The sequence below is a fragment of the Lycium ferocissimum genome, chromosome 1, assembly GCF_029784015.1.
Source record: "Lycium ferocissimum isolate CSIRO_LF1 chromosome 1, AGI_CSIRO_Lferr_CH_V1, whole genome shotgun sequence".
In the NCBI taxonomy this organism is placed as follows: domain Eukaryota; kingdom Viridiplantae; phylum Streptophyta; class Magnoliopsida; order Solanales; family Solanaceae; genus Lycium; species Lycium ferocissimum.
In genome coordinates this window covers 24,675,937-24,691,325 of record NC_081342.1, presented here as the reverse complement: position 1 = coordinate 24,691,325, position 15,389 = coordinate 24,675,937, and the positions used below count along the sequence as shown (strand labels likewise).

General features: G+C 34.6%; 1 protein-coding gene across 1 annotated transcript; it reads right to left on the bottom strand.

Moving 5' to 3' along the window:
- Positions 1–1,047: 1,047 nt before the first annotated feature.
- Positions 1,048–11,521, bottom strand: LOC132052927 (cytochrome P450 714A1-like). Its single transcript, XM_059444666.1, has 5 exons — positions 11,055–11,521; positions 3,499–3,725; positions 2,810–3,060; positions 2,339–2,711; positions 1,048–1,609 (listed from the first exon to the last, which is right to left on the bottom strand). The coding sequence occupies exons 1-5, from the start codon at positions 11,404–11,406 to the stop codon at positions 1,175–1,177; spliced, it is 1,638 nt and encodes a 545-aa protein (XP_059300649.1). The 5' UTR covers positions 11,407–11,521; the 3' UTR covers positions 1,048–1,174.
- Positions 11,522–15,389: the final 3,868 nt, after the last annotated feature.

Sequence of the window (15,389 nt, the reverse complement as noted above, 5' to 3'; positions counted from 1 at the left end):
GAATTTGTCATCCAGTTTTAAGCTTGTACTGCAATTATAATAGGGAAAAGATAAAAAATACCCCTCTACTGTGAAAAAAGGGTTAAAAATATTTTCCGAATTTATTTTGGATAAAAAATATCCTTCACATCCTTAAAGTTTTCAAATATACGCCTCTCTTGATGGAAATTCTTCCAAAGTAACCCGAAATCATTTTTTAAACTTGCTCCATTATGTAAATCCGATCCAACTAAATAATAATCCATAAGTTTGAAGTTTGAGGGTTATTATTTAATTGGGTCGGGTTTAAATGATGGAGCGAATTTAGAAAATGATTTTGGGTTATTTTGGGGGATAATTTCCGTCAAGACAAGGGTATGTTTGAAAACTTTAAGGATGAGAGGGGTATTTTTGACCCAAAATAAGTTCGGAGGATATTTTTAACCCTTTTTTCAAAGTAGAGGGGTATTTTTGACCCTTTTCCTATTATAATATTACACATACTTTAAATGATTTTTACTGTACAACATATATCTCAAATGTCTGAAATAGTACATAGATTTTTAAGTGTTTTTTTTTGACAATTTTGAAGATCCTTAAGCATAAAATTTGCTTTTCGTTCAGTTTGAACAACCATATTTAGTATTAGAGAATGCATAATGAAGAGGAAAAAAATGTAAATGATTTTGAAGAAAAAGGAAAAAGAAAAGCAGGACGGACTATCTTTTACAGCACAAAGGACTACCAAGTAATGCTATGTTATCAATTGCGCGACAGGCAAGGAAGGAAAAGAAAAGATGCATCAACGTACAAGTCAAAGAACTAGGACACTTTGTTAAATGAGACCATAAATGACCCAATTTTTCATGATTGTTTGCTATATAATAGGTAAATATGACCTTATAATATAAAACTTCACTAGCTCAATACCCCATCCGGAGACCATTTTTTATGTTAGCAAAAAGCGGAAAACTTAAACTAGAAAGGATGGGCTCTAAAAAAAAAAAAAAAAAAAAAAAAAAAAAGCCACGGGGCTCGATGCATTAATCTCTACTAGTACTACACATCTAATTAAAACACAACTATGTAGTATTTATTTATGTATCGGCATTTACACTTTCAACACAAGCTGAAAAGAACAAAATTAAAGTAAGAGGAAGAGTCTGCTTGAAGCATATTATATGTATCCAGTTTGTTAACATTGCTTCAATCTCTCAACAAGAATGTGTACTCCTTGGCCTGGTTCGACAATCATCCTATAAGCCGGCGAGTGTCTGTATTTGGGAGATAGAGAGAAACGAAACTTGGAAATGATGAGTGAAATCACAACCTTTAGCTGCACCATTGCGAAATTCCGGCCAAGGCAGAGCCGAGGACCTAGTCCAAATGGGATATAAACTTGTGGCAATTTGCAAGCACCCAAAACTCCGTTTTCAAACCTCTCTGGCTTGAATTCGTTGGCATCTCGACCCCAGATTTCAGGGTCGCGATGCAGTGTTGGGATCAAGGTCCACAAGCATACGCCTTTTGGCACAACAATGTGACCAATCTGTGTATCTTCCAGTGCCTCCCTTGACACAAATGCGGCTGGTGGATACAAGCGCATTGCTTCTTGAATGACCATTGTCACCTTCATATCAAGCTTAATTGTTAGATAAAAATTGTTGTGACATCGTATACTCAAGTAATGAAAAAGCTGTTCTTTCTGTTGAATAATCACGGAAACAATAGGAAAATCTTTTTTAGCTTGAAGCGTGTAGACACTGTTCTTAAGAATATTTCACCGATGAAGGTGTATCCTCCAGAATTATGAAGGTGTATCCCCCAGAATTTAACAAACTCTTTTAGTATAAACTAGGAGCAGAAGCAACAAAGATTAAACAAAAGAAAATCCAGCACAATAAAAGAAAAGAGGAAGAGTTTTGTCTCCCTTTTCCACTTATTTCAAAGTGAAAAAACAAAAGAATTTATAGGTAAAGAATTGCACAGATGCTAACGTTTGATCGTTGGAAACCATCTAATTATTATGACAATGTACAAGCAATTCAAGACTATCAAGACAGTGATCAGTCCTAATTGCACAATTTGAGTTTAAAGACTATCAAAATTGGTCTGTGATATATGGTTTTAAAAGCTAACGTTAGGATTGTAAAAGAATAATTATTATCATATTAAAGACCCTCAACAAGATATTAAGAGAGTGAACCTAAACATGAATTTGAACATTTCTTTGTGAGACATCAGAGTAGAAAAATCATTTTTTCCAACACTTTCTAGCTTTTGGACGGGATGGTCAGACAATTCAACACAGATTAAATTAGAATGATATGGTTGAGTGGCCAAGTAATGTGATAAGTACCATTTTCATCTTGGAGACTGACTCTGAATCTAGGACACCATCGGGGCAAATCTGAGTCATTTCCTGGCTGATACGAGATTGCCATTCTGGATGTAGAGCCAGAAGCATGAGGCACCAAGATGCAGCAACAGCAGTGGACTCATGTCCTGCAAAGTATATGTTCTTGCAATTGTCAACGATGAATTTCCTGGACGAATGCTCGCCTACATTGTCATCATTGATAGCACCCTCAAGTATTGAATGCAACAAGTCCTTCTCATTTGAGGGTGTCTCTAAGCATTCCCTTTCTCGTTCTTTCACTGCTTCCCATATCAGCGACTCTATCTCCTTCTCTAAGTTCTCAATCTCCCTTTGTTGCCTACTTGGAAGAAACCTATAGCGTAGTAGTCCTTAAGTCAATAATGAGGAAAGAAAAAAGTAGGTTCGTAAAAAGTAAGTTCGTTATCAAAATGTGCAAGTAAGAGAACGTACCCTAATGCAGGAGAGCCAAAAAGTATACTTTGGTTTGATATGACTTTTTGAAGGGTTCGAAGCTTTGAGAAAATCTTTTTGCCTTTAAAATATGAGCTCCCAAAGCAAGCCCTTGATATCACATCTGCTGAGAGGCTTCTCAGATCCTCTCCAACACTGATCTCTGCCATTTTGCCCCCTTCAGCTTCAATCCTTTCATCCCATTTTCTTGTCAATAGCTCTGCTGACTGCAACATTAGGCTCACCATGACCTGTAAATTCATGTTCAAGATTCATAACTATTAAAAATCAGGAATTAGTATGGACAAATTCGTAGCTAAACAGCAAAAATCCGTCGCTAATCCTATTTGGTGACGAATTAGTGACAGATTATCAAAATATTCTATTAGCTACGAGCAATTTAATGACATATTAGCACCGAAATTCGTAGCTAATTTCAATTTTTTTTGGAGGTTGCTACTGGAAAAAAAAAAAAAGGAATTAGCAACGAATAAATTATGTAGCTAAACAACAAAGTCGGTTGCTTAGTGACGGATTAGCTACAGACTGTAAAAAAATTCTGTTAGCTATGATCAATTTAGCAGCGAAGTCGTAGCTCATTCCAGTTTTATCTGTAATTTTCGATCACGAATTATAATATATGGGTCATGGGTGTCAGATTTCTTGTTATTTTCTTTTACATCAATTACCTTGACCTTGTCCATGAAGAATTCGGGGGCTACAATTTTCCTCTGCATGGCCCAAATGTGACCATTAGACCTCAAAATACCATTTCCAAGCATAGGGGCAAGTCTCTTGGTGACATAAGAAGGTTTCCCTAAATCCAGGCTAATACTTTGGTTCATTTCCTTTACTAGCTCCGGCTGGTTCACATACAAATGTTGCTTGTTTCCTGTTGAATATGTATATACAGGACCTGCAATCACACCAACAAGAGATCAAGCTATTCAGGAACAAATAGACCGTTTTATACTTCAGGATAAAACAACTGCGAACCTTCCATTCACTATTATAAAAATTCTCTATTTTCCCACTTATTTTCCATTGTAAAATATTCAGTGGCTATTTCTCACTGAATATTGGTGGGAAAAATCTAAATAGTAGTGTTTTCACACGGAAAAATTATGATGTTTTCCAATGTTTCAATGGGAGCCTGTTTCCCACCATGCGTTTATTCAGTGAGTTAGCTCGGCAGAAATGGGGTGGGAAAATCGTGTTTTATATCACAAATTTCCTACTGAATGTTGTTGGGAAAAACCTCTATTTCAACTGGTGATTATCGTTAACCCGAATATATATATTTTTATATTACAAACTTAGTGAAAATAAATAAAAATAAAGGCAGAGCACTCAATCTGAGGATATGATAATGACTGCACTAGTTAAAAAGTTGGATTAAAGGCAATTGAATTCAAATGACTTAAAATTCATGAATTCGCCACTGGGAACAAGCATAAGGAAATGTTTAATCGCTTTAAAAAAAAAAAAAAAAAAAAAAGATTAGCGAACTAGACCCTGGTACTTTAGGATGGGAATTTCCTCAAATTTTAACTTTCTTAGAGATACTGAGAGAGTTCTTAATTCGATAACGGATTAATGCAATGTGAAATAGGCGTTGGTTAACACCTGACGAATTATTTAGGTTTTTGAACTGACATAGCATGAAATTTGTCCAATAATAATAGTTAATATTGGAATTCCACTAGTGTTTGGTATGGAGGAAAACATTTCCAAATATTAAATTTTAAAATTTTCATGTTTGGTGTCAATATTTTTGGAAAGTATGTTCTCTAAGAAGATAAATTTCTTAAAAATGAAGAGATTTTTTGTAGAGAAAAAACAAGTTTCATAAATAATATTTCACTCCTTCACACCCTCCAACATATTTCATCTCATACCCTCCTCCACCACCCCCACACCCTTCCCCTAGTAATTTTTGCTTGAATAATTTTTTGTACTTACTAAACATTAGAAATAAGTACTAAGAGTTTACTTATTTTATAGAAAAAACGTTTTCAATGAAAAACATTTTCGTTCCTACCAAACCCACCCTAAAGCTGTAATGAGATTTGAGAAGTTGATAGGCCGAAAAGTCAAGAGGTAACTAATGGAGTACATCTAAAAACAGCATAGCAACACCATGGTATCACATGGTTAATGACCAGGTGTTTCCTGCATCTCCAACTCCTACCCCAACAAGCAGCTTGTTAAATGAGGATACTTGTTCTCTAACTCTTACATGTGCCTAACTGTGACCCACCTCCATCTAGTCAATTACTGTCCTCAAATTGGCCTTACATTTAGACAGTTCACCATTTAGAGATTTGACCTAAAAAATAAGTTTATGTTTTTTGCATTGATGGGTATAATTTTTTTCATGCTACAAGATTATGTTGAATAACATCAAAAGGTATCCTTTCATATCAAGTTTGATATATTAACCTGTAAAAAGAAGGTAACAATCTGCTATATTCAATTAGATTATACTCCCTCCATTTCAATTTATGTGAACCTTTTTGGAGTACGAGAGTCAAACTTTATAACTCTGACTGTGAATTTTGACATAGATTTTTCAATTTTGTAAAAATAAAATTTATAAATTTAGAAACTACATAAAAAGTACTATAAGTCATGATAATTTATAATTTAAATAATTTGGAAAAATGCAAAAAAAAAAAGTGGTCAAAGAAGCACCTCATAGATTCCCTAATAATAAAAAATTCACATAAATTGAAACAGAGGGAGCGTATAACTGTAGTGTTGGACATATAATTTAAATCACATCAACATTATTATGTGAAAACGGCAGTACTTGGTAGTCAGAATATATAGTTATCCTTTTAATGTTAAATTTTTTTTTTTTTTAAATTTCTTTTACAATTTTGCACTCTTCACCTACTAGGAGTACTAGTAGCATAATTTGCTCGAACAAAAGATTCTTGTCATCTTCTAAGCATGTGTAAGTACAATGGGGATAGATAATCGATAGATCATTAATCAATTAGGAAGTACTCTTATGTCTACGCATGAACGGTATTTTTTGTCTCAAGGATTATTAACTTGTCAACTCGTCCTGCTGCAGTACTCCAGCCCTCTATTATTAGTACACTTGAATAGGAATACACCTACTAGGGAGGTGAAAGAGAGATAAGGATGCAGTGTTAGTTTAATCTTAACTTAGAAAATTTTCGCTCATCCGTTGATTTTTTCTTCTCCATCCATGTTTATTGTTTCCTCTCTATCTCTACCCCTACACCCCCATCACATAATATTTGTTTAAATTATATATAAAGAATGTTTTGGGTCAATATGTTCTGCTTACATAGTAAAAAAATATGTAAAAAATTATTTATTTTTTGTGAAAAGATTGTCCTAATAACCAAAACCACACCTTGAATATCTCTAGTTTCTTTGGAAACTAGATCTTTACAATTTGATGGTAATTTGAATCCATACTTTTAACTACAGTATATTAAATCTTAGGAGATTATTGTCAAATATCACTCCAAAAATGACCATCATTAAAGTCAAATTCGACACTTAGTTTTGGTTATATATTGGTTCAGTTGTTCTTAATTTAGTATAGTTTTTCATTTGATAAAAAACCTCACCTTTTTAGGAAGAAATTAGAACAGGAAGTAATACCACAAACAAATTCGAAAGGAGAGAGTGACTAGATGTGTCCGTCGATTAAGGGTATCACGTGACCCTAATCTGACTCATATTTAATGAAGATATTACAGTACATGTTTGATCAAAACTTCAGGCTTTCAGTTTAAAAAATACGGGGATCCATGCATTGACTTCAAACAGTGTATGTAATTAAGAGTTAAAGTTTTAATTCTATTTAAAATAAATGAAAATAAATATATAAAAATAATTCGAAAATATTTTAAAATTAAAGAAGACCCCGAAGTTCTCTTTTTTGATAACAGATACTGATAAATTTAGAACACAAACACAATTTTGAGAAGCTAGATCCACATTAATAAAAAGTAAGACATGATAAGATATTTGATTTACCAAGTTACACATTTAAGTTCGATGGAGTGATATATGTACAGTGCAAAGATATTTGTCCGATTATATTATGGAGTAGATACAATTATAAATGAATTGCATTACGAGCATTAAGTGATAATTTGAAGAAAGATAAGTAACCTATCATCACAAATTAATATTGCTAATAGTAATAATTTTAATTTGTCAATATATATAACTTAAATCTCAAACAAAAATGGTCCCTCTCCTTTCCAGTTTTCTCCCTTCCAATTCCCAATTTTACATTATTAAATCATATCATCTCCATCGGTATTGTCGTTTGCGTATTAACAATTACGCTGTCCGCATTTGGAAAGTTTTTCTGATTTGATCACTATAACCTAGCCAAGCAGTGGCGGAGCCAAAATTTATATTAAGGGGTGTCAAAAAATATAAATATGTCACAAACCAACCTCGAACACGGGACTTTTTGTAACCTCTTAACCAATGAGCTAAACCTTAAACTTGTGTCAAGAGGCGTCAAAACTAGTATATATACCTATAAAATCAAATTTTCACCTATCTATTCAATGTATTTTACGGCGAAGGGTGTCACTTGACACCCCTCGGGCATTTGTAGCTCCGCCCCTGTAGCCAAGAATATGTACAGTTTTCTAACACATGGCCTCTTATTTTCCTCGGGGGTAAGGTAAAATGAAAATGACATTGTCATCCGCTAAGAGCCATTTTCGATGATTTCAAATCACAAGCCGATACGTAATTTGAATTTCTTAAGTTGTATTTTTTCTTATAGATATAAAAACCCACAAGTTATGAAAACCATCAAAACTTTCCCAATTCTTATATAATCTTACCAAATGAGCAACTCATAGTTCATAACAAAATTAATACGCTACTAGAAGGCCTTTCTAAAAAATATAACATCAATTAATCAAACTTTAGTTCAATAAGATTTTTGGGAGCAATTGTTAAAGATGTCCTACCAACTTGCAAATTAATATTTGATATAAATGGTTGATAAATGTATCTTCCAACTTATGGGTTAAGTTTTACATTTAAAAATTTTGCAATCATGATTTGAAGTCCCAAATCATGCCTTTTTGAATGGTTTAGAATTTCATCTCTGATTTCATCTCATGAGATGAAATCGCATGTCCAAACGCGAGTAAATTCCCTAAAAGGTCACCCAAGTATTGAAAATTGTCAAATAATATCACTTTTGTTTATTTTAGGACTGAAATATCTCTCAACTATCACTATTTTCCTCAGAATATACTAAACATACAAAATATTTTTTCTTTCCTATTTGGCATGTCATGTCACATAAAATTCTATTTTCTAATATTTTTCTTACTCAATTTAACTCAAACCCGTTTTAACCAACCAACTCATATCTTATACTCATTTGACCCCGGTTAGAAAACGTCAACAACTCTTTGCTTTCTGAAAGTTTGAGCTAATTTATAATAATTATTCTTCTTCAAGCAGTGAATTCAGTGATTTTTGGGGTAATTTTAAGTTTTTTATCATAGCTTTTCTTCTTTGAGCAGTAAATGTGTGAATTTTGGGATTTTTTTTTTTACTCAATTGTGTACAACCCAAATCTTAGATACACAAAGCTCTTTATTTTCTGAAAGTTTGAGATAATTTATCGTAGCTTTTCTTCTTTGAGCAGTAAATTTAGTGATTTTTGGGGTATTTTGAGATATTTATCATAGCTTTTCATCTCTGAGCAGTGAATGTGTAACTTTTGGGATTTTTTTTTTTTTTTTTTGTTATCAATTTTGTACAACCTAAATCTTAGATATACAAAGCTCCTTACTTTTTGAAAGTTTGAGGTTATTTTGTCATAATTTTGTAATTTTGAGGTAACTTTGTTTGATGTTCTCTAACCCGGTTATAGAATGGGTATGGGTTGGTTAAATTGATTTGGATTGAATTGAGTTAAATAAATTTATTATTAAAAAGATAATATTACGCGACCATTAGCCAACTGGGAAGGAGAAGATGATGAGTATTTAATATATTGTGAGAAAAACAATAATTATTGATTGATATTCTAATCCTAAAACAAATAAAAATATTACTTGGCAATTCTCATACGCGAATGACTTTTTATGAATCGGAATTTACTCGTCCAAACGCCTACTTGGATGAATATGCCATGCCCATCTAGAAGAAAATTATGAAAACAAGCCAAAAAGTATGAGATGACAACCATATTGTCTTGTTGCTGTATTAATTAGTAGTAAGTGTATTAGAAAAAAGCAAAGAGGGCCAAAATTTAATAATAGCAAGAAGACAATACTTGGTGCATATGATGAGATCAGTAATCTCTAAAGCTTTGGATTTTATATTCTCTTTCCTGCTTTTCTTTTCTTTTCTTTCCTTTTTTCTTTTTTGAATCGACTACTACTACTTTATAGTAGCAAGTCAGAGTCTGATTACATAATACTTCCTCTATTTCAACTGAGGCGACACAATTGTTATTTCGAGATTCAAAATCTTAAACTTTAATCGTAAATTCGACACAAAGCTTTGAGTTTTTCATAATAAAAGTTATATATTTGAAAACTACGTAAAAAAAATACTATAATATTTAAAAGACACATATAAAAAAATTTAGGTAAAAAAAAAAATTGGTTTGACTCGAAATTCTAACTATGCCACATAAATTGGGAGGAAGAGAGTAAGAGATAATTCAAGCTAGCGACGCAGAACCTAGCACATGTCTCTCTTAATTTTTCATGCTCTTAGATTTTTTAATCAGTTCAAAGTACTTAGCATGCAACTTAAAGTTTCTTCGAGAGCAGAACATTGTAGTTGATTCATTAGCCAAATTTGTAAGCAACACGGTAGCAGCATAATAATATTACTAAACTATTTTGACAGGCTCTTCTTTATTTGCCTCACATACTATAGAGACAGACAAATTACGATCTTTGACAAATAAAATTCAAAAGGAAAAAAAAAACTCAAAGCCCCCTCAGCCGCTTTGAATTTTCAGTGTAAAAGCGAAGCTGAACAAATTAAAGTTTAGTTAAGCAAACATATACGTCCTTTCTCTTTTTTTCCCTTCTGATTTTATCAAGCACTCTCTTATATAAACATAAAAATTAAAAAATGGACAAACTTTAGAATCCTTTTTCATTTCCATTACAGTCATGATTTTGGAGACTGCCTGGAAGTTTTGAAGTACAGAAACTGACCCTTTCTTTCTATCAAGCTAATTATTGCAATCCTTTTTCTTTAATCAACAAGGTCAGTTATCTTTCTATTGTTCTTGGTTCTTTATGGTGCATCAGTCACGTGGAATGACGTAAAACTTTCCATCAATCAAGCCAAGTAGAACAAGAAAACAAAAAAATAAACCCCCCAAACAAAGGAAGAAGAAGTTGCCTAGATATATCCAAAGGATAAAAGGATGATTAAAAAAAAAAAAATGCAGTGCCATGCATCCCGTGTTTAGGGATGAGCATGATACGATATTTAAAATTTTGGTATGATAATTTCGATTTTTAAAAATATTATACCATTATCATACCAAATTAGTTTGGTATTTTTAAGTTCGATTTCGGTATTTTATAGTACGGTAAATTGATAACCAAAGTTTGTTCGACTTTGTCGAACATATAATCATATCGTAGAGAATTACTTCGCCTATTCAAGAAACAACTTAATTATATCGTACTAACACCTCACATATGAAAAATTCAAAAAAAAAAAAAAAAAAACTAAAAGCAATCCCCTTCGCAAATCAATTACACAACAAAAACATTTCAATCACGAAAGAGTAGTCAAAGTGCAAACGTCTAAATAGTTGATTTTGTACTAATACTAATTTAAATATTTGTTAGTATTATAATATATACTAATATATATGAATTGTATATGTAATTATATCTTCTGCATGGTAATATTTCGATATTTTCTTTATAAATATCGAATATCAAATTTTTTAAAAATACATACCAAATACCGTGTCAAATACCATAATATAAAATTGCGGTATAAAAAATTTCGATTTCGATATGATAAACTAAGATATACCATACCATGCCCACCCCTACCCGTGGTAGCAAGGATCGGGGAAGGACCACATCCCGAAGAGTTTGATTTAGACAGCTTGAACTAATGCAAGCATTAGTGGCTATTTTTACGGCTCCTATATATAAATCACATGGAGATAACTTTGTTTCAAAGCACCCTTTTAAAAGAATGATATATGAAAAAGATAAATTACCGTAGAGTTTTCGCCATTGTTCAAAGTACGGAAAGAGTGAGGAAGTATAATCATGAGCTACAAATTCACCATAGTTGCTGTGAGACTTGATTGATGCAGCTTGAATCTTTTGCATTTCAGCGACATTTCCATATAAAAAAGATGGTTTAGGCCCGTAGATGCCTTGCTTCTGAAGCTTAAATCGAAGTCTCTGAGCTGACTTTAGCCACAGAGTATTAAAGATATAAAATCCCCCAAGACCAATAAGCACTAGAATTAACACCAATAATGAAGAAAAGCTATTTAACAAATTAGGAGAAAGAAGAGAAAGAAGAAGGAGAAGAAGGGAGACTAGAAAAGCAGTAGTCTTCATTTTTGGCTTTTCATGCACCTTTCTTTGGAGACACAGTATTATAGCAAGTGGTTTTGAGGGTCCTAATTAAATCAGGTTGCAGTAATGTATTGGGGGAGACTTGTATATATAATGTGCTGTCAGATTTTGACACCCTTTTGGTCACCTTATTATTAATATATATATTTCATTTCATATATAATACTAATACTAACAAATAGGGCATCGGCATTTGGCACGACGTACGGGAGTGTCATATATGGTATCTTATTCTGTGTCATAATATAAATGATGACTATTAAAGATAACTACTGCACTTAATGGATTGGCTTTTTTGTAGGGCCATTCTTTTGGGGTGGTTTTTAAATTTTGCCCTATAATCTTTAAATTTTCGCCTTCCGCATTAAATCCGTGGGTTTGTGTTTGTCAAATTTTTTAAAAAATTAGGTAGTTTAAATTTCGCTATGTCTCATCAAGAATTATTATCAGAAGAATTAATTATGACCCGACATACTTATTGCCTTACGTGCACTTGGCATAAGTATGTTGGGTCCGACATAACTTTGGTAATTCCTTCACAAGTTTATGCTAGTCCGCATAAAAGTTTGCCTATTAAAAGTATCCCCCCGGCATAAACTTGTTAAGGAATTACTAAACTTACTTTGACCCGCATCTTAACTTAATAAGATCTGGGACGCATAACTTTGGTAATTCCTTCAAAGTTTATGCCGGTCCGCAGATAAAAGTTTGCCCATTAAAAGTATGCCCCCACCGGCATAAACTTGTTAAGGAATTACCAAAGTTATCTGGGACCGCATACTTATGCCAAGTCTGCCTATAAGGCATGAGTATTCTGGTCCGCATAAATTTGGTAATTCCTTAACAAGTATATACCGGGTCCGGCATACACGCAACCCAAACCTGGCCTTGTAATTTTTTTTTTAATTTATGCTTGAGCGGGGATTCGAACTCAGAACCTCATGATTTCTGCGTGAACGCTTAGAGTTGCAATGTGAAGGGCAAAAATTAAAGACCAGCAATATGAGAGGCATAATTTAAAGACACACAAATATGAGGGGCAAAATTTAAAGACCACCCTGTTAATTCGATCAATTTGCAGAGAGATGCGGAAAATAAAAGATAAACGAAGCCCTAGTGAAGGGTGAGAGAGAAGAGAGAGAATGAGAAAGAATGAAAATTAAATCTGTTTTCACCAACCGTGTCTTAGTCTATTACAAAGGATATATATTTACATATCAATTAAATGAAGTAGTGGGCCGGGTCGGTGGCAGCTGGGCCTCAGTTTCATGTGGGCTAACACCCCCCCTCAAGCTTGAGGGTGAGTAAACGCCAAGCTTGGGAAGAAAATGTTGATGAAAAGCCCCCTAAGGCCTTTTGATATGCGCAAGCCGCCGATGACCGGGGAACAAAATGAAGAGAGATTAGGCCAACATTTAAGCAATCACGAACATAATGACAATCCACCTCGATATGTTTGGTGCGCTCGTGAAAAACCGGATTCTTTGCTATGTGTAGAGCTGCTTGACTATCACAAAAAACAGGAACAGGATCCATGATAGACAAACCAAGGTCACCAAGCAGCCGAACCAACCAAGAAATTTCAGCCACCACCTTTCGCAAGGCTCGATATTCAGCTTCAGCGGAGGATAAAGAAATAGTGGGTTGTTTCTTACTTTTCCAAGAGAGACAGTACCAAATGATGTAGTACCCAAAGGACGGATTTATGAGAATTGGGACAACCCCAATCGAGTCGAATACGCCTATAAGGAAAAATCTGTCTTAGAAAGTAGTATCAGGCCGATCAACAAGTACCTCAGAACATGGATGGCCACAACATATGAGGTTCTTGAGGGTGCTGGAGAAATTGGCTTAGGTGTTGGACAGAAAATGCAATGTCTGGCCTGGTATGTTGTAAAAAATTAAGTTTGCCAACGAGTCGTCTATATAAACCAGGAGAAGAAGGAGGAGCACCCATGTCCACCTGAAGCTTGATGTTGGGATCCAATGGTGTGGTGACTGGCGTATAATGATTGCAATGGAACTCAGCTAAGAGGTCAGTAGTATACTTGTGTTGGCTGATCACATAACCGTGAGGCTGAGAAGAAACCTCCAGGCCCAAGAAATAGTGAATTGAACCTAAATCTTTGATTTTGAACTGAGAATCAAGGAAGGACTTTAAAGAACTCATCTCAGAGATGTCATCACCAGCTAAAAGGATATCATCGACATAGACAGCCAACACAACAAGAGAACCAGATGTGGTTTTTGTGAATAATGAGTAGTCATTTTTGCTGGATATGTAGCCTCGAGAGAGCAGGGCTGTAGACAGCTTGGAAAACCATTGCCTAGAAGCCTGCCTGAGGCCATATAAGGACTTTTTGAGCTTGCAAACCAAAGGAGAATGAGAGGAAGAACTGACTTCAAGTCCCAGAGGAATTTTCATGTAGACCTCCTCATGGAGATCACCATGAAGGAATGCATTGTTAACATCCAGCTGGTAAACAGTCCAGTTTCTTTTGACAGCAAGGGTGAGAAGGCATTTGATGGTAGTGAGTTTGACAACTGGGGAAAAGGTTTCAGTGAAGTCAATGCCTTCTCTTTGTGTGTCACCTCTAATAACTAATCTTGCCTTATACCTCTCAACTGAACCATCAGCCTTTTGCTTAATTTTGTATACCCATTTGCAAGGGATGGCTTTCTTATGGGGAGGAAGTGGAACAATGTCCCAAGTGTGATTTGCATCAAGAGCTTGAAATTCCTTAGTATTGCTCTCGCTATGATCGGAGATGGAGGCACGGTAGGACTGAGGCTCATGTATATGGATGTCACTAGAGGAAACCTTGGTGGCAGTAGACTGAGAGCAGGAGGGTTGCACAGAAGTACAGATGAAATCATCTAAGTAGGCAGGTCTAGAAGAAATTCTGGATGATTGTCTTGTGGGTATAGGAGGGATAGGAGGTGCAGAGGTAGGGCTAGGTGTGGAAGAGGAATGTGTTGAAGAGGAATCTGTAGGTGACAAAGGAGTAGGAGAAGGGATAGATGGTGATGAAGTATATATATTGAGGTGAAAGATGAGTGATAGGGAAAAATGTGTTCATGAAATACCACATCTCTGGAGCAGAAGACAGAAAAGTTGGACAGAGAGAGTAATTTGTATCCCTTTTTTCCACAAGGATAACCTAAAAAAACACAAGTAATAGCTCGAGGCTGAAATTTATCCCTGCCAGGCTGAGGTGAAGTAGCAAAACATAAGCACCCAAAAGATTTGAGATGGTCATAGGAAGGAGGGTGTGCATGCAATTTCTCATAAGGAGATACATTATGCAAAATAGCTGAGGGTATCCTATTGATAAGATAGGTGGCAGTTAAGACACATTCACCCCAGTACTTGAGTGGTAGTTTAGATTGAAATAGAAGAGCTCTAGAAACCTCTAATAGATGTTTGTGTTTCCGCTCAACCACCCCATTTTGTTGTGGGGTATGAGGGATGGTAGTTTGATGTAGAATGCCTTGACTACCAAAGAAGGCAGAGGCTTCAGAGCTACTGCCTAACTCAAAGGCATTATCAGACCTAAAGGTTTGAACAGATGACTTAAAATGAACCTTGACCATTGTAATAAAAGCTTTCAGAATGGAAAGAGCATTGCTCTTATTAGACATGAGATGAGTCCAAGTGACTCTGGTGAAATCATCTACAAGTGTTAAAAAATATTTAAATCCATTATAAGTTTGAGTATTGTAGGGTCCCCAAATATCAATATGGACTAGTTGAAAGGGAGAAGAAGTATGGATACTACTATCATGGAAGGGTAGTCTTTGTTGTCTGGCCATGGGGCAAATAGGACAAATGAAGGACTGCTTGGAAGAGACTATGGTAGATAAGAAAGGAATGGACTGCATTCTATTGAAAGGCATGTGGCCCATTCGTTGGTGCCAAAACAAGTCAACTTTATTAAAATCATCGCTTTTTATTACATGTGGGA